This window comes from Silurus aristotelis (genome assembly GCF_946808225.1).
Source record: "Silurus aristotelis genome assembly, chromosome: 1".
Taxonomy (NCBI): domain Eukaryota; kingdom Metazoa; phylum Chordata; class Actinopteri; order Siluriformes; family Siluridae; genus Silurus; species Silurus aristotelis.
Window position 1 is genome coordinate 12,048,606 of NC_139574.1, and position 26,016 is coordinate 12,074,621.

At 37.6% G+C, this 26,016-nt stretch overlaps 1 protein-coding gene across 1 annotated transcript in view; it reads right to left on the bottom strand.

Moving 5' to 3' along the window:
- The window catches only part of reck (reversion-inducing-cysteine-rich protein with kazal motifs), a 70,068-nt gene that overhangs the window by 41,426 nt on the left and 2,626 nt on the right, over positions 1 to 26,016 (bottom strand). The window contains exons 2-5 of the mRNA XM_083545304.1: positions 8,143 to 8,201; positions 2,555 to 2,629; positions 816 to 852; positions 28 to 113 (exon numbers count right to left, since the gene is read on the bottom strand). Coding sequence (XP_083401430.1) covers positions 28 to 113; positions 816 to 852; positions 2,555 to 2,629; positions 8,143 to 8,201 — 257 coding nt within the window. The remainder of the gene's footprint in view (positions 1 to 27; positions 114 to 815; positions 853 to 2,554; positions 2,630 to 8,142; positions 8,202 to 26,016) is intronic.

A 26,016-nucleotide genomic window follows, 5' to 3' on the forward strand; every position in this document is an offset into this window, starting at 1 on the left:
TTTGGCTAACAGCATCTGAGTATTTACCTTTTTGCATTCCCTGCGGCACTCTGCCGAGATGGCCAGCTCGCAGCAGCCGAGGCCGACCCATCCTTCAGATTTCCTTGATGCCCCTGAAAAGGACCACAAACATACTCATAAACAAGTACAAAACAAATAAATCTTGTCGAATAATGCAGCACGCATTTCTGTTTGACCATTTTTATTCGAAATATAAATAAATAAATATAAAAGAGCCGAAATTTAAACCTATAACGCCACACACATTTATTCACGACAGATATATGTATATAAAATACTCCACTAAAAAATTATTTGTAATCACTAAACATTTGTTCATTGTACATAAACATTTCCTTTTTAATGGATATTATTACACAATGTCTGATTGCTATAAACTGTGATATTTTTGTTTCTGAAAGACATAAGGCCTTCGTTTAAGAATACACTCTTGGGAAGAAAAATAGAGCACGCTCATAATGACCAATATGAAGCTTTTAATGGTTTTAACAACAAATTATAGGGCATAAAATGAGAAATGAGACGCTCCTGAGACTCTCCTGAGCCTACATTTTCTTGTTTATTTAAAAGCTAAAAAACAGATAAAATCATGATAAAGATTAAAATGTTTGATGTCAATTTAACACAAAAACACTAACACATATTTGTGTTTAATGCTTGCTAATCATTAAAGCTTTGTATTTTATTTTAGGACCAGCCCATGTCCTTAACCCAGGACTGTACAAGTACTGAGTAAAAAGATCAGATCACACATCCTCACATCGCTGTTATGCATCTCTGCCTAAAGTTCTTACCAGGTAATGTAGAGTTAATGCAGATCCAAAGCTCATTCTGCAGAAAAAAATACAACAAATAATGGTAAGACTCCTGCACAAGACTGTCATAGTACTGTGCTTTCATAGTTCATGCATTTCAAATATAATTTACTTAAGACATCTGTCATTACTTCCCAGGTGTTTTTGTGCTTACTTGATTATTATTATATTTTAAAGCTATGGCAGAAAAAAATTTGAGAAAATAAAAAAAAAATTTGGAAAAAACACAGTAAATATATTTGAGTAAAAAAGTGATCTGTCGTTGAAAAAGGATTTAAACAAAAAAGTGCATTGCAAAAGAAAATAAATTGCACACATGCAAAACAAACATAATGAAACTAAACACAATATATATACGAATAAACAGAGCAAAACCTGAAAAATGGAACAGGGGTACAAAAACAAACGAACAAAATCCATAAATAAGAGACATGAGGTGCAGAAAACTGTAATTCTATATACAAGTGTTATCCAGCATCATTTTCAGGTGCATGAGCAGACGTGTCATGGCCCTGTGACGTGCAGAGGCTGATGGGAAATGTAGTTTGTGACATAATTGGGATAACTATAGTAAGTATTTTATTCCGCATTTATTTGTATTATAATTTATGCGGCATGTATTTGTTTGAAGGATTATTTAATTTTTCCAGTACATGATTCTTATACCTTCATTTGCATATATTTGTGCTCAGTTTTTCAAGCTCCTCAGATCACTCTGATTCACAGCTATTTTCATGCGATTTGCAGGTGAGGATCAAAATGGAAAACTAAATGGAAGCAGTATGAAATAAAATTATTTAAATTGCCTGAACCAAACTAAACCGAAGGCAAGAAACGAAATCCAGCTGTACAATGAATTCATGAAACTCTTGCTAATCTCAGTATTATGCAAGGAGTATTTTGTTATTGTGTCTTAATTTTTTTGTATTATTTTCTTTATTTAGGCATAGACTCATTTCATTATATTAAAAAAACCGATGCGGATCAGAGAAATGCAACATCGTGAGTAGAAGTTTAAAAAAAAACCCGCCTGTGTTACAACAGGAGCGGCGGTCTCTCAGGATGATGGCCACTTGAGACAGAGAAAGTGGACTGACTTTGTCATAGATTTTGTTTCTGGCTTTTCACAAGACAGTCAGCAAAATAAACAGGATATTTTCTGAAGTTAGGGTTGTATGTCACTGCAAACATTCCTTCATGCTTTCTGGGAGGTGAAAAAAAGCAGCTCCTGTCAAACAATATCACTGTTATTTGTGAAAGGCAAGAGGGGAAAAAAAAAACAGAGTAAGAAGCGTATAAGCACACGAATTAAAGTGTTTGAGCGAACCCATCTTCTCACGCGCTACGTGTTATTCCGAGGAACTTGGAGAGCGATTTGAAGCTCTATGTGGCAAAACCGCTTCTAAAATCCATTTGGGCAAATTAGAGAAGGACACGTGTCCAAATAAAATAAAGCGTTCCACTTGCTGCCTAATTAGAGACTGAGTGTAATTGCACGCTGCTCCCACTAGCATTCCAGGTTTGTAATTAGGGATTAGGGTGGTGTATATGAAGCTGTTTGTCAGCCTTTATCTTTCAAACTTCTTTCCTTTTTGCTTTTTTTTTCACCCTGCTTAGGTGAGACCAAAACAGAGGGATCCACGTCACACAAAAAAAAAGCAAGGAACGTTTACTGCTTACTTCAGAGCTTATCTGGATGGACAGGTGATTCAGCTTACCATAGACTCGGGACAGTAACTCGGTAAACGTGGGAGTAGATACCTTAGACGAGATTCACTTCTAATAGTTGCAAGCTGTGAAAGAAAAAAAAATACAGTACACCACTGAGCAGACAGAATTGAACAGAAATATAATTTTGATATCAATACTAATAAGGCAATCAACATTTTAATGGGTTGGGGGCTCTTTTTGTAGAAGGACCTAAAGATTCTAGCACTGTTGAATACTTGATTTTGATTGGTCAGAAGGTTGTTCATTTTCTATAGCAGCACAGTCTGGGAAGTTTTACCAGCTGCTATCACAGTACTAAGTTATCATTTCTTCAGTAATAATTAACACAGGAGGTTTATATAAACACTAAATGCTATAAAAAATATCATGGACAATATCAAAAAGTCAGTGGTAGACAATATCCCTTTCTTATTAGTTTTCCTTCGTTGTTTGTCTTCGTTTTTATGAGTATTTGATGAGTATTTTCATATGGGAAAACTTTTACTTCACTGAATTTAAATGCATAATACCTTACTTTTTATCTTCATTAAATTTCGCTACTTTGAAGTAAAAACATAAATAGTGTTAAATGAGAACCTGTTGTGAGAACACAAATTTAACCACACAGGTCTTTTCAAAATTGTGTACAAACTTGGCATGTTCTTTATAATGAGAATTTACAATCCTATCTGTAATATATACAAAACAAAGAACAAGTCTAAAAAAAACACACAAGACTTGGATGACACTAAATAGGTGTGAAATGTTAAAGCTTTGTGACCAAAAACAAAGGAACAGGAGGGAATTATTTGATAACCTAATTAAGGAGTAACACAGAACAGGTGAACACAATCAGGCAACAAACTAGTCACAGGATGGGGCAGAAACATGGCTAAGACAGAAACCAAAACATGGCACGTGGCACTTGTTGCCATGGAAACGGAAAACCTTGAAACTCGGCTCGGTTCTTTCCACACATGATGTGATTAATTGTCAATCTGCTGCAGGGTATTTCAGCTCTCGTGAAATAGCAGTATAATGTTTGTTTTATGAAAACCAGTCAAATCCACCACAGGTAAGACAGTGTCATAGTTGTTTTGAATTTGCTTGGCTTTGGTGGTTAGGATTACTCTGAGAGAACATTCAGTACGAGAGATTAATTAGCATTCGAGCCTCTAGGACAGTTTGTCGTACTTCCAAACTGCTGCAGGCAAGACAGAAAATCTATCTGCCAAAACTGTCTCAAATTCCACATGCTCAGCTAATTATTCCTGCTTTAACAAAATTAGGATACATTCATGCAAACTGTTCTGGAGTGGAGGGTAGAATCTTAATAGAGATTTTTCAATTTAAATGGAAACCGAATCCTTGAATAGTTTCGTCAGCGAGTGTGGAAGAAGTAGTAATTTTTTTATCAGATCATTTCAAAAAGGACTCTTCATGTACATCTGTAGTCAGAAGAACTGGTAATGCTGGGTAAAACATAATGGAGTAAGTAAGTCCGAAATGCATGATATAAAGCTTTTAATGGTGTTTAAAACAAATCACTGGTCACTGAGAAAGAATGAAACAAATGCACTCCTGAGAGCTTCAGTGCCACCATTTGCTAATTCACTTATGTCCTTAGTCATGTCCCTAGTCTTCTTGTATACAAAGGTCCAATTTGATTTGATTTTATTTTATTCGACTTTATCGTCATTGCAAGTTGAGGTACAAGGCAACGAAATGCAGTTAGCATCTAACCAAAAGTTAATTTCCTGAACAATGATTTATAATGCATTATAATGTTTTGCCATTTTGGATAATTTTTCCCGAATGCAGTATTTAGCAAGACTGAGAATAACCATGCACTTTCCATGCCTCCATTCCTCTAGACATTCGTTACATACTAGGGATGATAAGATTTACAAGAATGCATTGATGCGGCATAAAATTTAATGATGTATGGATTTAAAAATGTGTGCATCGGACACCAGTTGGCATTTGTATCGTGATGCTTCGTTTTTAGCAATTTGCATGAGTAAAAATATTTGTCATTTATAATTATTAGTTGATGTGCTATATTTAGCAAATGACCAATTATTTTTGACCAATGTTTTATATGTAGATTGATTTCTCCTCGCTAAACTGTTTCTCAAGCACGTTCTCTCAGCAGCACTACTGCTACGATAATATGATGCATTACAACACTATGGAGACCGGGGCGTGTCCTGAGAGTCACATAGATTATAGAGTAACATGGCAGAGGTAGAGCTGCATCTTCCTGGAGACAGAACAGGTTTTATTCACCTTTTTTACTTACTTACTAACTGTACCAATTTGAATTGCATAGCATCATATTTTTTCCATTGCATCGTATTGCATTGTGTTGAATCAAAACAAAATTGGATCGCACTGCATCATAATCGGGGTGAATTGTATCATATCGGTTGCTGATTCTTGTGCATATTTTATGTATCATTGAATATGATTCAAGATCCGAATCGCATCTCATCGACCTCAGTTATGGAGGTGCATATCCCCAGTACATACTATTAGCCCCTGTCCTGCACTATACAAAGACTATTAGACTATGAGTATTTCCTGTTTTTCTCTAAACATTTCTTTTTCTTTCACTCATCTCCCCGTGTCAACTGCTTAAGACAGATGTCCCAGAACACTACAGGCTTGTTTATGTGTTTTATGGTGGTCTGTATCTTGTGGTAAACCCTCTGAAGTTATGCTGCTCTGTTCTTCTTTTTATTCTAGTCATGTCTACATCCTGGACATTTTTTTATCTCTCTGAGATCAACATCTAAGCAGAGGTTTTTATTTTGTCTACTTTGGTGGCTGTCCATGCTGTGTGTTGGTTTGCCTTTGCTGTGCTCGTCATTTATTATACAGGTGATTTCATGTAAGACATTGCCCTGCATCTGATTTGCCATTGTTTATTTTTTAGATGAAGGACTTCTTTACTCGTGTTTAAATTTCTGAAGTTCTCATGTGGATAGACAACAACAACAGACACCATACATGTAGGATCATACAGAGTCCATGCTGTCTATCCTGTTTGTTAGCTTTCTAGTGTATGAATGAATAATACACACTCAAGCAAAAAAAAAAAAAAAAAAGATATCTAATTGTTCCGTGCTGCATTCTGTTTTAAGTTTTAAGGCCTCACATTTTAATTAATGCCATATTTATTAGTGCAATTAGTGCAATTAGCATCACAGGACATTCGTGCATTATTTCATTTGGCTTGTTCGCTGATAAGCTCCAGTTAATTATAATGTCCTGTCCAGATTGCTGTATGTTCATTTCATATATTCTGCAAAAACCTCTCTGTATACCTAAAACAAGAGCAGCTGATGGCCAGTGATTTCTTGGCGGCTCTTCAAAGAAAATCTGCTGCGCACTCCAACAGAAAAGGACCAGAGCCTCTGTGAGTGAATGACCTATCCAGTCCATTTAGAAAAGTTTTTCTCTCTTTTCCTTTCGAAGGCTAAATCAATGGCGGGTGCCAGGCGGAACATCTAAAGAAGGCCGTCTTGCTTCTTTCAAGAGGCTCGAGGCCTCGTCTCATCAAAGCTCCAAGCTTCCATTAAGGTGAAATAGCTGGGCGATTACAGTGACACAGCCTGGAATCCTCCACTCTCTCCCTCTCTCTCTCTCTCTCTCTCTCTCTCTCTCTCTCTCTTTCTCTCTCTCTCCCTCCCTCCCTCCACAGAAACATGCTGCAGTCCAGCACTAACAAGGTGTCATTATTGTCCCAAGCTCTCAGCTCCTACATTTGTCTTTTTTTTTTCAGCTATCCTTCAAGTTGTTGATGTTTCAGACTCGGAGTCCAATTCTCTCTTTCTATTTCTTTATAGTCAAATAATTTTTATTATCCAGTAGTTGTCTTTTTTTCCCTTTACTCATTTATCAACAAACTCACTGATTTGCACAGTATAAACTGTGTTGTGTTCGCGCTTTCCTCTCTTTGGCAGGTGCAATTATTGGCATAAGAGGGCTTCCCGTAGCTGGAGAGTTGTCTGGACAGCCACTGTAATATCAATGGGACTTTCTTTTTCAGAAAGGAGGGAGTTGCTGCTGGCAGAGGGTGCAAGGTTAAAGTAATGCCACTGGCTCAGCTGTTTCTGATTGCAACCCCCCCCCCCCACACACACACACACACCACCACCACCAAAAAAGCTCTTTAAGACATCTCTTTCATGTCTTTTGGAGTTTTAGAAGACTGACGGGAATCTATGAAAGCCTTCTTGGCCTCATCACATACTTTCCCTGCAGTAAATAAAAGTAAGTAAAAAAGCCCTCACCTGCTCCTCAGTATGATGGGAGGAGTGAGGGAAACTTTTATTTACTCTCGCTCTTTCTCATCACATAAGTTCAAAAGGAAAAAAAAAACTACTTCTCCTCCAGACTATATATATTTAACAGCACTAACACTGAATACATTGTTCCAGAAAATAAGGAAATGCATTCTCTGCTTCATAGGAAGTGTTGGATTGGCCCTACATACCCACAAACCAAAAAATGTATTTGATTTTTGTATTTGATTTTTCGCCCAACTAAGAACGAAAGAGCTTCACTGCTTTAAACAACAGCCAAGAGTCTGGATGTCAGGCATGGTGTTAAAGTTGTGATATACTATTAAAAAGGACTGAAATAATGAATGCTGTGTTAACATATTTACTATGTCCAGATGTGAATAATAATTTAAATTCAACAACAAATTAATAAAAAAATTAAAATGCCAATTATATGTTTCATTGCAAATTCCACAAATTGCTGAATACATAAATTCTTCCAAGACCTGTAATTAGCTCTAGACTTAACCCCTAATAATTACATGCATTAATTTCTTTCTAGTTACTGAACGTCACAAATCACCTCACAGTGCAATCGCATTATATTTAAATTTATATTACATTTATGGAATTTAGCAGACATTTTTATCTAGAGCAACTTAGAGTCATCACATCTATTCGACTGAGCAGTTGAGGATTAATGGACTTGCTCAAAGGGCTCAGCAGTGGTTGTTTGGTTGTGTTGGGATTTGAACTTATGACCTTCTGATCAGAAGTCATCCAGCACTTTCATTACTGAGCTACCACATCCCATTTCTCAGCCTGTGTTTCTATTCAACTTTCCTAGTCCTTATTCTATCATTTTATACATTTCCTGATTATTGTCATTTGTTCTTTATATTATTTTTATAGTGAGTTTGTTTTCTTTGGAAACTCTAACCATGCATTCATTGCTTCAAGTCCAAGCCTTGTTTCCTGTTTTTGATTCTTGCTTGTTTTTCATGGTTGTGATTGTGGACCTTATTTGATGCTGCCCGCTGGATATTTGACCTATTCTGTGAATTATGAGTATCGGATTTGCCCTAAAGAAGCCCTGTTTATGGCCTGTCTTTAATTTCCAAATTTTACACTAAATATTCATTGTGAATTCTAACTAAAATGCTTTTTGATAAGTAAACTGAACAATAAATCAAGGTTTTAATAGGCACATAGTGCTATACACTCTAAACACACATTTACAGAAATGCTTTATTGACCAAACTGGTGTGTGCATGTAAAAATATGCGAGCATGTGATTCACTTCTCACCTGGTCGCACGCATCTTTACACTGGGGGAGCTCCACGGCATGATGGCAGCAGGAGGGATCTAGAAAAAGCCAAAATTTACACAGAAAAAAGGAGTACAGAGTCAGTTCTATTAGCTCTAATCCACTGCCCAATCTACATCAAATACATACACACATTATCAACACGATCTGTATAGGGTCTGAGGATAGATGTGTTGATGGGTAAGAAAGTAAAAGGAAAGTACAGGTCTCTGGATGAGTACTGGTAAGATAAACTTGAGATCTGGTGACAGATATTTTGTATATGATTTGTATATATATTGTATATGAATTGTATATTTCCCCCCCCTTTAACAAGAACAATTAATTAAATTTACTGTGTTATCAAACCTAAATATATATCATTAGCTTTGAGAATGCTGCCACTGGCAATATTATGTTGTACGCTAAATTGAAATCATAAATCATCACACGCTAATTTCCAATTTTGTTGAGTTGGTAAGTCTAAAACAAACTTATGTCCATAAGCTAGCATAGCAGAAAATTTCAGCTGTTTTGCTGGCAGTTTTTAACGTATCCATGTACTAAGTTTCCAGTATGTGTTTACTGCCCTGTTACTGGAAGCCTGAATCCTGGCCCGAATTCTTGGTTGGCAATTCAAGTGAGTATAACTAGCCCTGTTTTCTGGATGGAAAGGACGTCATTGCGCTCTTCAGGTCAAGTACAGAATATACTGGTGCATTCAGCAGCCCTTGCACCAGGTCTGACTGAAAGGGTGGCTTTGTACTTAATTTGTGTCAGAAGGTGCATAGACTTTTATCATCCAATATTGGTAGCTGTATAAAAATACTAGCAGAAATAAATTTGATATAAATAAATATTTAAATTCCAACTTTGTATCCAATCTCATAAAACGGCACCTGGTTACTGAGGCAAATTATGCTTTTTAAAGGGTCGGGTGACTTAGGCATGCAGTCTGGCAGATATATATTCTTTGCTCACATGCCTTCCAGTTAACTTTGGACAAAAACATCTCGCCTGATTGGCTACGTTTTTGCTCATGATTGACTCAGCTGCTCTTCTGAGTTGTTGCTAGAACACAGTCAACAATAAAGACTCAGAGCAGCATTATTCAACCTGACTGTTTTGAGAGTGAACAGGATAAAAACAGATAAGGAACAAAAGTAAACATGAAACAGTTGTCTAGGCAAAAAACACAGGCCAGAAATGTTACAGTTTAGTCAGCATTTCCCTCTACTGCAACTCTAATCTTAATGAAAATAAACTACACAAACAATAAAATTGTATATTTATTCCATGAGGGAAAAGAGCATGTTGAAAAAATTAAAATAAAGCCATAAAACATACTGAAATATACCAAGCCCATTCAATGAAGATGAAGTGTATAAACAGAACTAGCATATTTCACAGAAAAACAGTGCATAGCAGGATAAAAATGAGCATGCTCTTTATGTGTGGAGGCAATGGTTTGTTTATAATAATCACAACGGGGAGGTAAGGCTTTGAGGACCTTATGCAAACATATTTTCATCTGGTAATGCTCTTACACAAAATATCATTATTATCAGACTGGTGTGCTTTCATCTCTGCCCAGCCTCGACCGTCATCCATTTGCATCTCATCCAAAGCCTGAGCCTTTCATCAGTGTGATTCGATCTGTTTCTTTGCTTTTGTCCGCTATGTCTTTTACCTTTTTTCCTTCCTGTTCAGACGATGTAAGGAGGAGCAGAGTGCAGGCTGTGATTGAGCTCTGCTCAGTACAGGTTTGAGTGGCATCACAGGTTCAGGAGAAAGTCATGGGGGTCTGTCGTTGAGAGTCTGGACTGGTACTGGATTCTATCACTAAGGGTTACGTGTCTGAAACAGCCAGACGCCTTCAGGAGTGAGAGAGAACAGGATGCTTCACCTCTCAAGGTCCTGATAAAGAGAAGCTTTCTGGAATGAGCTTACAACAGCTTTCTGTGTCATATGGTAAAGCTGGTATGCTTCAAATGAAAAAACTGAACAAAAAGAACACTACCTACCACTTAGCCATTGGAAGAATGAATTAGAACCTGGTGTCTGTATTTTCCAGGACTGGAAAACCAAGTGTATTGATTGAATGTGTGTAAGGAGGCTGAGAAGCCAATTACTGTGAGATTGAAGTGGAAACGCAGTAAATTTTTTTTATATAGTCCTTTCACGAGGTAGAGACTGATTATAGTGAGTGTTTGTGTGTGTGTGTGTGTGTGTGTGTGTGTGTGTGTGTGTGTGTGTGTGTGTGTGTGTGTATATATATATATATATATACAGCTTTTTCTCTGGCCGATGTCGATATTTAGAAATCACGGCAGACAATGGCCGATATTTGATGCCAATTTTCTTTTTGCCCCATTATCTCATAATATCTTATAGTTAATAAATAAGACATGATACAGAAAATTGCTTAAATTAAACATTTATTGAACAACACAAGTCTCTCCAATCAGTGTACTTGTTACAGTAGCAGGTTTTGGTCCCCGAGCCTACATGTTCAATTCAGTTCAATTCATTTTTATTTGTATAGCGCTTTAAACAATGAACATTGTCTCAAAGCACATTTACACAGATAATGTGGTGATTAAAAGTGAATATGTTCTTTATAAGTAAGTTTGTCCCTGATGAGCAAGCCGGTGGCGACTGTGGCAAGGAAAAACTCCCCGAAAAAAATGTTCCCTATACCAGCGGTCCCTAACCTTTTTTCTGCCACAAACCAGATTAATGTTGGCCAATATTTTCAAGGACCAGCCTTTAAGGTGTGGCATATACAAATTTCTTTCGGCTTCTCCCGTTAGGGGTCGCCACAGCGGACCATTCGCTTGTTTGATTTGGCACGTTTTTACGCTGGATGCCCTTCCTAAAGCAACCCTCCCTATTTATCCGGGCTTGGGACCGGCACTGAGGCTTGTGCAACCCTAATGGCTGGGCTGCAGCAGTGAGAGTGCCGCATCCTAACCACTAGACCACCAGGGAACCTAAGGTGTGGCATATAAATACAACAAAATAAAATCATACGACCGGCATAAAAACGGGTATTTTCTAAATCTAATAATAAATGTGAATCCACTGTGTTGTTTTTTGTTCATTTTGCTCGCTTGGGGGTTTGAGTTAAGCGGTAATGTATTATGTGTTAGCGGCCGGAGCAGCCCCTTTAAGAAGGTAGCGGATGGAGGTAAGACATGTGACCGAGGCATCATGACATGCATTAAGAGTGAGTCATAGACAGATATGGTGGAGAGAATCCAGTAATTTTCCAAAATAAAACTGTTCAAAATCAGATAATGAATAAAACGGAAATAATGTAATTTATGTATTCTTTCTGTGCAGCCCGGTACCAGTTGACCCACAGACCGGTGCTGGTCCTTGGCCCGGGGGTTGGGGACGACTGCCCTTAAACTACAACTGGTTGAAGACTCACTAACGATACAGTTCCAAAAACCTCTCAACTCTCAACCTTTCTCCAAAACTTATTCTCATTCTTTTTCCAAAAACAGTATTATATTTTAACCAATGAAATATATAAGGTTAGATTAAGAACGAATGATAAGAATTTAAAGCCCGGGACACACCAAGCTGGCAGTTGGCCACTGGGGAATGTCAAGTGGTTTGTGAGAGTCGGACAGCATGAGCTGTTTTTCTGCAATTCTAATGCGAATATGGAGCAACTTATTTTGCATTTATGAACAAATGGGAATGGTAAAACAGTAGAGATTGTAATCCAGTGATAAATGTGATGCCTTCAGTCGAATCCCTAGTAAAATGACTGGTAGCTACTACACTCGTTTGTAAATGCATCATAAATATTTCGAAAGGGCATACATCTTAGCTAAAGCTTCAAGATGTAGTGTTTTCTATCATCTAAGATTATTAGATAGACACTATAAATGTTTACAGTGGAATGGGTTCATTTCTGGCTTGCAATTATGTTGCATACAGAAATTACAAAAAAAATAGGGTTTTTATGTGCCTACTTTTAGTTACTCTGTACAGGTAGTCGTTGACTTACAACCTATGCAACTTACCACCATTCGACTTTACGACCACAACCGCTAGCCGCGGTGTACGTTATTTTTTTACCAGCTTCCGGCATAATTTCACAGTACTGTACATATAGCCTACTCTACTTACGACCAAATCGTGTTGCGAGTGTCGTAGGCCGCTAGCCGCTGGGTACGACAGTGCGTCCCAGCTCCCGGCATTATTTCACAGTACTGTACATATAGCCTACTCTACTGACCAAATCGTGTTACGACCGATCTGTCGGTCCCAATTGTGGGCGTAAGTCGACGACTACCTGTATACATGACAGATTTTAGATTTGATTTACACTGATCCAAAATGAGGATGCAGAACCAGCTGGAAAACTAAGGTTAGTGATTAAGGTGAGGTGAATTTTAAACCACCTGTGCAGCTTGTCAATCATTCAAGATTCGCAAGACGATTGGCTTGTGAAGAAGATGCATATTTTTGGAAAACAAATAATAGAAGAATACTTGTTAATATTTTACATATTTACATTTTTTTTATGAAAAATGTATAAAGTTGGGCAGGTTTTACATCAGTTAAATTATTTTAACCGTCATAACTATATATAACATTTATTTTCATGGCAATATTGTAAAAAACAAAACAAAAAAAGACATTCTGTACTTTGAGTACTATGTGCAGACCAGATTTAAAAAAAAATAATCAAGCATTTAAATAATGTGCAATAGCAAAATATGCTCTTACAAAATATGTCTTCTTCATCTTCTTTCGGCTGCTCCCATTAGGGGTCACCACAGCGGATCTTTCGTCTCCATACCACCCTGTCCTCTACATCTGCCTCTTTCACACCAACTACCTGCATGTCTTTCTCACAAAATATGTCTAATAGACTGAAATAGATTTTAGGTGTACCTATTTCAAATGTTCATAGAGTATTTTCTCAAAAAGTTTGGCTATTTGCAATGTCAGTCAAGCATGTCAGTCTTCCTCCTGTGGTAACTTGTTCTTTATCACTGATGAGGTTTAGTAAAAATAGTTCTTTATCATAGGTTCTCTAACTCTCCAAACTGTTTGTATAATAAGGTCTTTAAATTTGTGATGAACCCACATTCAAAGTGTGAAGCAGACACACCAGAAAAAGTCTCAGACTGTTAAGTTACCACAGTCACAGACTGTGTGTGAATATTAGTGGAGGAACAATATCTGAAAATGTCTGAATGCATCCTTTACACTCAGAGTTACAGTAGACACGATTAATATATTCTATTTATGGCTGCCAAGAAAATGTAGACATCTTCAAGCCGGAAAAGCAGCAAGATTTGTGATTTGTATTTGTCTGCAGTAATTACAAGTTTTTGGGTCACAGGAAAGAGGTTGTAGATTATCTTCACAGTGAGCCTCACATGTGCTAGCATTTTGGGCTTACCCGCTACTGTGTCTCTGTTTTTGGAAGAAAAGTAATAATGCCACCCACAAGCCACATCAAAGGAATTCTCCTCTGTGACCCCCTAAATTCAGCCCCCCTCCCTCTATGACCCCCCCGCGGAGTCCTTCATGTAAACATCTAAATCAAGCTTCTTTTTTGACAAACCACAGGAAGCCCCCTTTGCACCCCTCCCATTCCCAAGGCATGTTTTAGCAGTGGGAAGAGGGGGTCCAACAGCGTTCAAGCGGTACAGGAAGAGAAGGAGGGGTGTAACACTCGCAAGCCTCTTGCACGTAGGGTGTTAGTGAAAGTGTGTATTTGATGTCCAGAGAAGCAGGCATCTCTGGCAGAAATTAAAACCAACTTAAAAGAGCAGCTCTCTGACAGGCCCAACGAAGCTGATCAAAACTGAATGAGAACCAGACATGAAAACTCAAGGCGCAAAAGAGGGGCTGGGAAAGCTCAGGATGCGAGGCTGTGGCACTCCAACCCGAGACACTTCCACAAGAAGGCATGATGTGTCTGGATTCTATTTGGGCTCAAAACTGTCAGCATGAGGAACAGCAGACATGCTAGCCCCTGACATGTCAGGCTCATATGGGGTTCAATCCAGGGATGAGGAAACAAAAAAAAAAGAGCAAGGTCTCAGGGGGACATCTGTTCCTGGACTGTCTCTGTTAGAGCTTGCAAAATCTTGGCGCTTGCATTCCTTCACAGATTGTCTGGTCAAAGTACTATGCCCTTAAGCAACAAAGGGGGCAAATATCCCAGACATTAACAAAGCTGTCTGTGCAGGGATGTGACCAGAGATCAACTTAAGTGGTAGAAGCATTTACTATTATAAAGGTTAATGACTTCTTGGAAACAGATATAAGCACATTTTAAAATGTGCATGAAAAAATCAACCATGTGAGGCTAATGTCATTGTATTATTACCATATATAAGTGATCCATTTTTTTTTTATTCTATCTGCATAACTGCATAATCTGATTTAGGGTTAAAATCGATTTGGAACAAGAGTATGGCCAGTAAGAAAGTGCATCTTGAAAGAAGTTGTAGTGCATTCTAGGTAAATATATGTTCAGTGACCAGTGTCCTGTCCCTTTATACATACTTCGGATGTGCCTAATTCATTCCAACACCATACCTGCATGGAGTTCTCTTCAATTGAAGATCACTCTGTGCAGCTAGGGATGGTTCCTCATGAACGGCCTTAAGATCCTGAGCAACTCATGAACTATGAGGATGAATTTAGACTGTAATTAATATCAGCAGAATGCTACTATGAACGCAATTTGCACAGTTCTGCATTTAGGCATCAATCAGTACACGTGAACAATGATAAAACTATAATTAATGGACATTTGTTGTGTTTCAAATGAGCATGGGTTCCCTTTTTGAGGCTGGTTCCACTAAAGGGTTCTTCCTCATACCATCTCAAGGAGTTTTTCCTTGCCATAGTCACTACTGGCTCGCTCATTAGGGATAAACTTACAAAGAAACAAATTTATAAGTACTACACTTATACATTCACACTTATCTCTGTAAAGCTGCTTTGTGACAGTGTCCATTGTTAACAGCATGGTCATGGTTTACAGTGACCAACTGCTTTGTTAATATTTGGGCACAACTAAAAATCTGTCAGAGAATATCACTGGCATGAGTTAAATAAATGTGCAGCTCAGATTATAAAACAATTCAGCATAAAGCACTAACCGAAACCAATTTGAGTGATTTGTCTCAGTTTGAGGAACTGTCAAAGCCAAAAGTCACATACCACACTAACAGCTTGGACATATTTATCACTGTTTTTCCCTAGTTTTCTATGGTTTCTATGGTTTATATGTAATTCAAACAAACAAACTCTTTCTGGTTTCTGGTTCCTCTGAATTTAAGAAACAGATACGTAAAGAACTCAGAAGTTATAGCCACTGCACATGCAATTCTTTTGCTGCATCTATCCATTCACCCATAATACACTGTTTTCTATTCATTCAGGTAAGACAAATGAGACATCTCTTTCTGTGTAAGTTTGCTGGTGTTTGAGACATAGATAAATAGCTACACACTATATGGAAGAAAGCATTGGGACACCTGACTTTTCCAAACATATTTGGTTCTTCCGCAAACCTTTACCACAAAGTTTTTGGATGTGGCAGCATAAAATTTTCCTTTACTTAAACTAAGAGACACAATCCTGTCACTGTGCACAAAGCGAGCTCCATTAAAATATGCTTTACAAGGGTTGAAGTGATCTTGAGAGGCCTACTACAGACCTCTCACCTCAACCCTACTGAAAAACACCTTTGGAATTATTCGGAGCGCTGACTGCACCTCAGGCCTCCTCACCCTACATTAGTACCTGGCTTTACTAACCCCTTTCCGACTCAATGAGCACAAATCTCAAGCATACTCCAAAATCTAGTGGAACACCTTCCCAGAAGAGTGGAGGATATTATAACAGCAAAAGGGAACTAAATGTGGAATGAGATGTTCAAAAAGCGCATTCAACTCTTATGGTGAGGTCTCCAGAAACTTTTGTCTTCACCAAGTCCAAGTTTGAAGTTCAAGCATTATTTCTATAGCGCTTTTCACAATGAACATTGTCTTAAAGCAGCTTTACAGATCATAAGAATTATAGAACAAAAGTTTTAAATGGACTATTGTTAAACTAAGTATCGCAGAAGCAGAAGTTCTAAATAAGCAAAAACTATGCATTTGCTGATTTGGTATTGTTAAAAGCACTTTACCTAATAGCCTTGCTAAGATTCTTGTCAAGGCTAATTACCTGGCAAAAGAAATAGCTGGCACTCTACAGCATAACTGACAGCAGTAATGTGGAGCAAACGTTAGTCAAATCAGCTGCCAGTCCTGGCAAATAGCAAATATTATCTGAGGCAAGCTTGCTTTATTTTCTCTGAGGATTTGCATAGCATAAGCTGGCTTTTGCTCATTGTAATTGGGAAATTTCTGCTTGAAGTACTTCTGCACTGTTAAGGGCAGCAGGGCAATCTGGGTTCTCTTTGTGGTTGCCGCCCAGCTCCTTTAACGAGCTGCCATTTTAATGACACAACTGAAGGTGCAGCAGAGCATTCAGGCCAAACTACAGCGCCAGTCCTGTGCTCCGTGCACTCGTCTAGCTCCTTTTGTTTTCCTGACCCTGTGAGAAGGACGCAAGGCATTCAGCCCTGGCCATACAAATTACAGTTGCTCAAGAAGTTGATAAAGGCTCAGTAACAATCGCATGCACTAGCAGTGATTGTGTAATTTTTTTTAAACAAAAAATATAACAGTTTTTATTATGCATGTTTGTCAGATTAAATGGGTTTATTTTAGGCCCGTTTGTGTGTGTGTGTGTGTGTGTGTGTGTGTGTGTGTGTGTGTGTGTGTGTGTGTGTGTGTGTGTGTGTGTGTGTGTGTGTGTGTGTGTTTTCATTCTTGATTAGGGTTACACAAAGGGCAGCTAAAAGCGCTCGTCAGAATTTTTGTGTCAGGCGTCCTTGTGGCTGCTAATGAGAAGGAGAACAGCAACATAGAACTTGTTACACTGGAATTTGTTATGCCATTGTTATGCAAATGTTGAAGTTGTACATAAAAAAACAGTGGGGATTAACTGTTGTGTTCTAGTCATGCTGTTTGTTTAACTGGCACTATTAAGAATATTTGCTTATATGTAGTTACATGATAGTCCACAAATTAATGGACACCTGATCATCACAACCATATGTACTCGATGAGCATCTCATTTTACATTTAGCTGTTGTAATCACCTCCACTCTTCTGGGATAAAAACCAAAAACATTTAGTAAACACCATTTCTGTGTGTAGGAACCCCTTATTGATATAAATTGTATTCACTGAATCTCATCACAAGTATCTGCATGAGCCTATGCACTGTCCTGCTGCCATGTGATTGGCTGGATAATTGCACAAATATGTACAGGTGTTACTATTAAAGCGTTAAAATCTTTTCAAATTCAACAAACCATTTCACTCTAAGCATTGATGATACCCATGCAGAAAAGTGGTCATATATATTGTAGAGTTACATTCTTGAAGTATATGATTGAAATTTTGACTTGCAGGATTTGTGATCATTTAGCCACAAAGACATTAGTGAGATCAGACTCTGATGTAGGGTGGGGTGTTTTCGGGTGTAGTTGGGGTTGAGGTCAGGGTTCTGTGAAGGACACTCAGGGTTTTTCCAATCCAGCCTTCACAAATCATGATTCATGGAGCTGGCTTTGTGCATTGTCATGCTGGAGCAGGAATGTGCCTCTTAGTTCCAGCAAAAATAAATTGTAATGTTACAGCTTACATTTTTAACATTTGTTTGCTTTCAACTTTGTTCTAGTGTCTACATATAGTGTATTCATGTATTTGCCTTCAATTGTATTACTAGTTCATTTAAAGTAATGTATTATAGTAATGTTTGTAACTATAAATGATACACAAAATGGAAACTTTTGATTTTTTTTTACTTTAGAAGTAAAGAAAGCACTAAAGTTATGTTTTGTTATTATTAGTCGTCTTCTCTTTTGAAGGTCTCTATGGCTAACATGAAACCATTTCTCTCTCTCTCTCTCTCTCTCTCTCTCTCTCTCTCTCTCTCTCTCTCTATGCACTATGCACTATGCAGCTGGGGATGGTTCTACATGAACAGCCTAAAGATCCATGAAGTTACTGAGAACTCAAGAACTTTGAGGATGGATTTTGACCTGTAAGTAATATTAACAGTCAACAATATTGCATGAACAGTTTTGCATTAAAGTAGCAACACTGAACACCTCAATAACAATGGGACTGTAATGAACGGATATTCGGTGCCACCCAGAGGAGGATGGGTTTCCTTTTGAGTCTTGTCCCTCTCAGGGTTTCTTCCTCATGCCATCTCAGGGTCAGTCCTTACCACTGACACCAGTGATTTGCTCATTAAAGATAAATTTACAGCTATAAGGAACAAAGGAATCAAACTTTTAAATTCTTTAAAATCCCTTTATCTCTGTAAAGCTGCTTTGAGACATTGTCCATTATTAAAAATTCTATACAAATAAAAATACATTGAATAAAATATCTCATTAATAAAATGAGTTACACTTTTTTTACATTTACATTCTTTGTGAAACATGTGGAAGAGAAGGAGATCCTCTGAGAATAAAACGAGCTGCTAGAGCTGGTAAATGGAGAACATGAAAGAGCCTTATAGACAGATGTGAGGCCTTAAGAGGCAGCTAAAGCACGGCTCAGCTGAAAGAAAAGACAACAGGAAAAGACAGGGGTCAAAAGAAAGAAATGGATCCATACATGATTGGACCCTGTCTCAGCTAAATGGTGCTAGTCAAATTCTGTAAAATAGATGCACCTGCATTACATTAAGCATCTGGTATGTGTCCTGGAGGTTTAGAGGGAAATTAGCTACAGCAAAGAGCTAAAGAATTTCTTAAAGATGACTACGTCATTTTTTTTTTTTTAAACACTCTCCCTTTTCTTTCTACAAGTGGTGTTACTCACTTCCTTGATGATAAACTCATAGAGTGACGTATCCACCCATCCCCAAGCAGTTAATTTTGATCCAGATAATAAAGCCTGTGGAATGTTAAGAGCATTCCTGTATACAGACCATGTGGACAGGAAATGGCTTTATAGGTAACGCGTTTTTAGCTTTGAACTTCATTTGGGATTACAATACAAAATATTCAATGTTTTGGAAGAATGTTTTTTTTTTTTATATAACACACTTTATGGTATGTGTTGGAGGAATTACTTTCTAAACAGCTGTGTTACAGATCAATACTGCATTATGATATATTCGCGGGCCACTTTAATAAGAACATATGTAACCTATTCAATTATCTAATCAGGCAGTCAAGTGGTAGTATTTCACATTAAATATCAGAAAAAGGGTAGAGTGGGGGCTGGAACATGATCTTTTACTTTGACAATGAGAAAGCCAGACAGGCTAAGAATTTGGAGTATTTGAAAACCTGCTGATTTGGGATGTTTGTAGAGTGGTGCGAAAAACACAAACAAAAAAATATTTAGTGACCATGCTTTCTGTGTGTAGGAACCCTTTATTAATGTGAATCAGATTCAGAATCAGAATATGAAGATTCTGATTCACACCAGTAAATGGTATCAATAAATTCTCTTTTGAAGCACTATGGTGGCATAGTGCTGCATGGGTAGTGCTGCCACCTCAAATATTCCTGTTTTCTTTATTTCGGATCTGAATTTATTGTGTGTGTGTGTGTGTGTGTGTGTGTGTGTGTGTGTGTGTGTGTGTGTGTGTGTGTGTGTGTGTGTGTGTGTGTGTGTGTGTGTGTGTGCGTGTGTGTGTGTGTTTGTGTGTGAGAGTGTGGGGATGCCGTATATCATTCAGAGTGTAATCCCATTTCACACCCAGTGTTTCTCAGATTCAAGACAATGAAAGAATGAATGAATGAATATTTTGAAAGGTTAATTGCTTAATAAAGAATAGCATAAGTAAAGAAAGACAAACAGATGGAATAAGGGTTTCAGTTTCTTAGGTTGGAGACATGCCCTCAACAGCTCCAAAGATAAACACTGATATGTTCTAGGGCAGCATGGGGTCTGAGGTAATCCTTTCAAGCTGTTAAGACCCACACTGACACTTAGGAGGGGGTGAGGCAGAACAATAGAGAAGTAGATGGATGAAATGAGCAGAGTAGTTCACTGTGTAAGATAGCTCGCTGTTAATGCAGTGTGACCATATTGCCTGTTGTCCTAACTGACAGCTAAATACACAGAAAGTGAAAAGTACTACAAAACAAGAAAGCTTCGCAAATTACTGACAAATGACTGCTGATCAGCTCTTGTTAGGGTACAAGTAATGCTGTAAAAAAACATTTTCACATTTTCTCAGCTTTGTGTGATCTATCAACACACATACAGATGCTTCAGATAAATCTTTGATTTAAAGGCGCTGTGTGCACAAATCTTGATCGTCATCAGCCTCTGTGTGAAGCCAGCCGTCGAGCTTGAGCCACTCCAAAGCCAGGCTTCCTGTGATGCCTACATATGGGCAGTTATCAATCAGGCTGTGTGACACATGCCTTTCTTGGTGTGAATGGGACATCTGCTATGGCAAAACCCGTGCTGTTTCCTCTCGTACTCCCTGAGCTGCTGCTGTTTTCTTACTGTACTGCTCAGTAGAAAACATCAGAGAGCTTGGCAATTAACAGATGGAGCCCGCATGTACACAATGATCAGAATAATGGCACAAGAAGAATCATTAAAAGCACTGAGTGGTGTCTGATATATCTATTTCTCTATTTTTATTATCATTAATGTAAAAAAAATAACCATAAAATTTAAACAGGCACTAATTCGCATAGATAGTGATAGATCATGCTCATTTGTTTGATTTTCTTGAGATGCCCAAACCTTTTTTAGCTTTAAATTGATCAATATATAAAATATAATAATAATTTTTAAAAAAATTTCTCTTATTTCTGATTAGTTTTATTCTCAAATTATTGAACGACCTTAAATGACTCTGATATGTAAAGCACAATCTACAGAAAAAACACAGACTAAATAACATTATTTGTGCTTCATGTACTGCTAATAAAGATTATTATGTGTCCATGTTTGGTTTAAATAATAAGATCATGAGAGTAAAGGAAAATGACTTGGTGGATGAAAACATATTAAGAAATTTTCCAAGTGCTACAATTTGAGTATATTTGACCCAGAAATGTATTGCTGCATATTTGATTATATCTTTCATTAAAAAAAAATAAAAAAGGTTTCAAAGTACACATTGATCTGCTGGTGTGACTTCCAGATCGACTCTTATCTAGACTTTGTGGTGAAATAAGTAGAGACCATTCAATATATTTTTCAATGATTTATAACAATACTAATGTTCTATTGTAGTGTATGCCGAGAAAGACGAAAAAAAAAAAATAGCTTTTCCATTGTTTCCCGTTACCATTATAAGACCATAGCAAAAAATCTATTTTGAATATCTGTTGAGAAAAAAAGCAGGACTTGCTCAGACAGTGAATAATGCCTGTGCCATGCTTAGCTCAGTGTTTTGGGAAACATACAGGGATTTTCTCCTGGCTGCTATCTATAGCAATCAACACCAGACCACATTATCCCTCAGTTACTTTCCATTATTTTTGCAGATAATTACAAAGGGCTTTTCTTCTCTCGTGGACGGCACTTATGTGGTTAAGTTACATTGTGTAACCACAACGTTTGAATTTTTTTGGGTTATATTTCCTGGTAGTTGCTGAACAAGGGTGTGTGCAGTAGATTCTCTCATGGCTGACTCTGAGCCTCTTTCCCAACCTGAGGTCACAGTTTTTCCCAACCTGAGGTCGCTGAACATTCTGTCTTCTGGTGAGAGCAAGTCATATCTAAAAGGGTGTCCTGTCGACTCCAGGCATTGTAATCCGAACAGTCACTGCTGCATTATAATCATATTCCGTGGTCGAAGTCTTACTGCTCGATGGCCTGGGGGACGTTTATTGCACACAAGCACTGTTCGCATTGTACTGCCAAGGTGTCAGTGTTTTGGATTTCTGACTAAAACATCTGTTGGACTTAATAAGAGGGTGTGAATACGAGGTCTTGGCTGGTTCTCCTGCCTAGCTAGGTTTAGCTGGTCACAGATCATTTGAGGCTCAAAAGGTTTTTCCCGCCTTCGAGCACAAAAAACGATGCAAAGGATTTTTACTCGGTGACAAAGAGAGTCAGAGGTAATAAAGTGACTGTTCTCTGCTGATGAACGGTGTAATTATGAAAATTCAAAACATTGCTTAAATTTCCTGCCAGGGCATTTCCTGTTTGTGTAGGGTTTTTTTTTTCTTCTTTTCCATAGCTGCTTTTTTCCACAGCTGGAGTGAAAGCACAGTACTTCCTGGCTTGACACAGGAAGAATGGACAATAATTGCCACAAGCCAAGAATTTAAAAGACCTTTAGCTGCTCGTGGCTAGCTGAAATGGCCATTAGCACACTCCCTCCCATCTTTAGTAGTTGGAAAGTCATAAAGATGTACTATGCTGAATGGTCGACTCTGGTCTGTTTTTACTCCTACATTCGTGCTGAGCAGTTCGTCATTTCGGACAAAGAACGAATAATGGGTCCGGGTCAAAGTTGACTTCCTGTGCATCAATTAATCAACTTCTGACAAGAGTGAAAAATGCTGTCATGCTGTAATAGAAAATTCTGTACTTGGAAGGAATAAAAAGAAAACATTCCAATTCCTCTTACTTCTTTTAAAAAAAACTAAACAAACCAAAAAAAACAAACAAACAGGAAGTCAGTCTAGACTTTTATGCCACCAAGCCAACTCAGTATGTCTGCAGCTTGTCCTTTATAAATGGTCATATTCAGTATTCAGGGCAGACAATATTTGACACCCTGGGTGATAAAATCAGTTATATGTTCCCAAACCTTTTATAATGTCACAGAAGTTGCAAATATTAACTACTGTCATGGCTGAATTACCACACTTAATGTAGAAGTGATACGTTATGGAAGCCTTCAGTGCCCAAAGTACATAGCTGGGTTTTTTTTTCAGCCTGGGTATGGGAAAAAACAGCAGTGTAATGAATAGACTAAACCTTTAATATACATTATTTTATTTGACTTTAATAACTGCTTTTTTGGGACATTTCTTAATCCAAAACAATGCCACATTGAAATTTATCAGAACTGTTTTAATGAGAATCACAATTTTTTTTTCTTACATTTTTATTTCATAAATGGATCAATACATATTTCATCTCTTTCAAGTGAAAAACCACTTTTCCTTAGGATCAAGTGGTGGCCATTATTAACCATTCATGTTTTCTTTTATTTGCATTTTCAAAGTTAAAAATCAACAACACCCGGATGGAAGGCCCCACACAGCCACCAATTCAGAGAAACGGTGACTGGAAATTGTATTCGATTCTTAGAGTTCAAGCCTGCAGCCAAAAGAGAATTGTTTATTTTGTCTCAGGAAACAGGACAAAGTGGCTAAAATCTGTGTAGTCGCCATAAATAATAGACAATAATCCTGGGCAAAAAAAAAAAACATTGACCTAGCATAAAGTGGCTAAATATTATGTCTTTAATAGTCTTTACAACTACATTACCTGTCAGAAAATGAGCAAGAAAAACAGATAAAGTAAATTAGTATGGGATAATTTTTTATCATGATTTTACCTTTTAATACAGAGAAAGTAGAGAAGTGAATTTCCTGTTTCCAGGTTATCGCCAAACACTTCAACACAGCAAAGGTAAACGAGTAAATGGTGGCACAGGAGCTCCTACAAGGGTATCTATTTAATTCTTGCTCATTTTCTGACCTATGATTTGTTTTTAATATAATTTCAAGCTTCATATTTTGCCATGTTGGTCTTGGTCAAATTCAAGCAGTGAGTGAATTTAGAATTGATCTTGTTAAGCAAATGGACATTGGCTTTAGAAGTCTATCAGGCAAATGTCATGTCCAAGGTCAGTTCGGTAAAGATCTAAAAAGCAAAAACGAAAAAAACAAAAAAGATACATCGCTGCTGTAAATACATCTGGAAATATTTTATACATCGGAGATAATATTTACGTATATTAAAGCGATGGCATCCTCATGGTCCATGTGCTGTGTAGGTGAAGATGGCAAAAATTAGTGGTCAAGACACGAATCTGGCTGTGGAGCATCTCACATGTGTACTCCAGGTGTTTAGGATCTATATGGCATGTGCTCTCTGAGCTTTTGAAGCACTTGGGCTCTCACTTTTATTCGGCAGATGTCAAGAACGAGCTAGTTCTCGTAGAAAAGCAGAAAGACACCACTGTTTCAGATTCAATAACAAGACATCAGAAAGGACACATTATATAGACATGTCACACAGTTACACACTGAAGGCAGAGAAAGGACATGATGAATGAAATGGTTTGCATATGTTTGGATAAAGAGCGTGACTGGTGGACTTGCTCAACAGATCGGCTGGCAAAGGATCAAACGAGAGACGCGTCCTACCCTGTTACGTAAGAGCGCCTCCTAATCCTGACAAGCTGAGGGACCTTGTCCAAACATTCACCACGTAATAACAAGTAAAAAAAACCAACAGGAGAATAAGCATAGTTCTGCAGACAAATACAAAAATCGGACAATTATAATCCTCAAGTAAATCTTTTCACCCTCTTTCTCTATTATTCAAATTAATTTCAACTGTATAGTTTGACTGCTTTTACGTTGTTATTGCACGGTGCTTATCCAGGCACAACTTACGACTCCATGAGCCAATGTAGAGCAACTTACTGAAAAACAAAATCCATGTGACTTCATCAAGAGCCATGGGGCAAAAAGCATAGACTGCCAATGAATAACTATGTTATGTCAATAGAACCGTCAATACATTGCAGCTTAAAGATGTAGACTGCATTCATTCTTTCGCAGACACAAAGTGAAGTATAATTAGTAAGCAAGTTTTTCTCTCTATGTGTTTTCTCTTGGACTATGATAGATATGCTTTTTACAAAGACATTGCTAGGGAAACAAAGACACACAGTCTTTGGCTGGTTTTTGCAATTGACTCTCATGTACTTACAGCTCAGCACACACATACACAAGATGGCAGCTGTGCATATCCTACATTCTTTGGACTTTGGAAAAAAAAGGGATGGTACATGTGCACAGTAAATTGTTAGATTTGTGTCAAAAAAGTATTAAAGTTAGCTAATCAGAAACAAAAAACTATACAATAAGAAAACAAGAAAAGTTACTGCCATCAGGTACAAAACAAATCTACCACGATGTAAAAAGACGTATGCTACAAACTATAGCTGTGTCTTTTTGCCCAATATATCGATGTGGTGCAAGGGACAGCATTAAGCCTGTTTTTTCAGGAAATCATAAATTCTAATCCTGATCATGCCATCTGTGCCTGGGATCAAAACAGGCCATGCACTCAGGGTATCATTATAACTATCATTAACGCTAATGACACTAGTCAATCACTGTCAGCGTCATGGATGCAGAGGAGAGTCCTTTCAGAGAATGTGTGTTACACTGCCTGGTGATGAAGCGTGAGCAGGAGTCCTCGGAAAAAGATGTGGTTGGCAGAATTCACGTGTCTCTAAAGAAGCATACAGTATCTTATTTGTTTCCTTCAAAGGTTTGTTATATGTCGTATTAGCTTACTGCTTGGTTGGAATTGGTAGGTGACCAAAATTGGGAAGAAAATAAGCAGAAAAAATATATATGAAAACAAATATAGTATAGTGTGGTATAGTACAGTGCAGTATAGTGTATATTATAATATAGTACCTTTGTATTGTCTAGTAAAAGCACAGAAAACTCTAGTCTATATTCAACACTATGTATCTCAGATGTTTTATAAAAATAGTCAAGTTCTATAATATTACTATAATACAGAAATTTTTTAATAGATTACATAACATTTTCCTTGGTGCTATATAAGC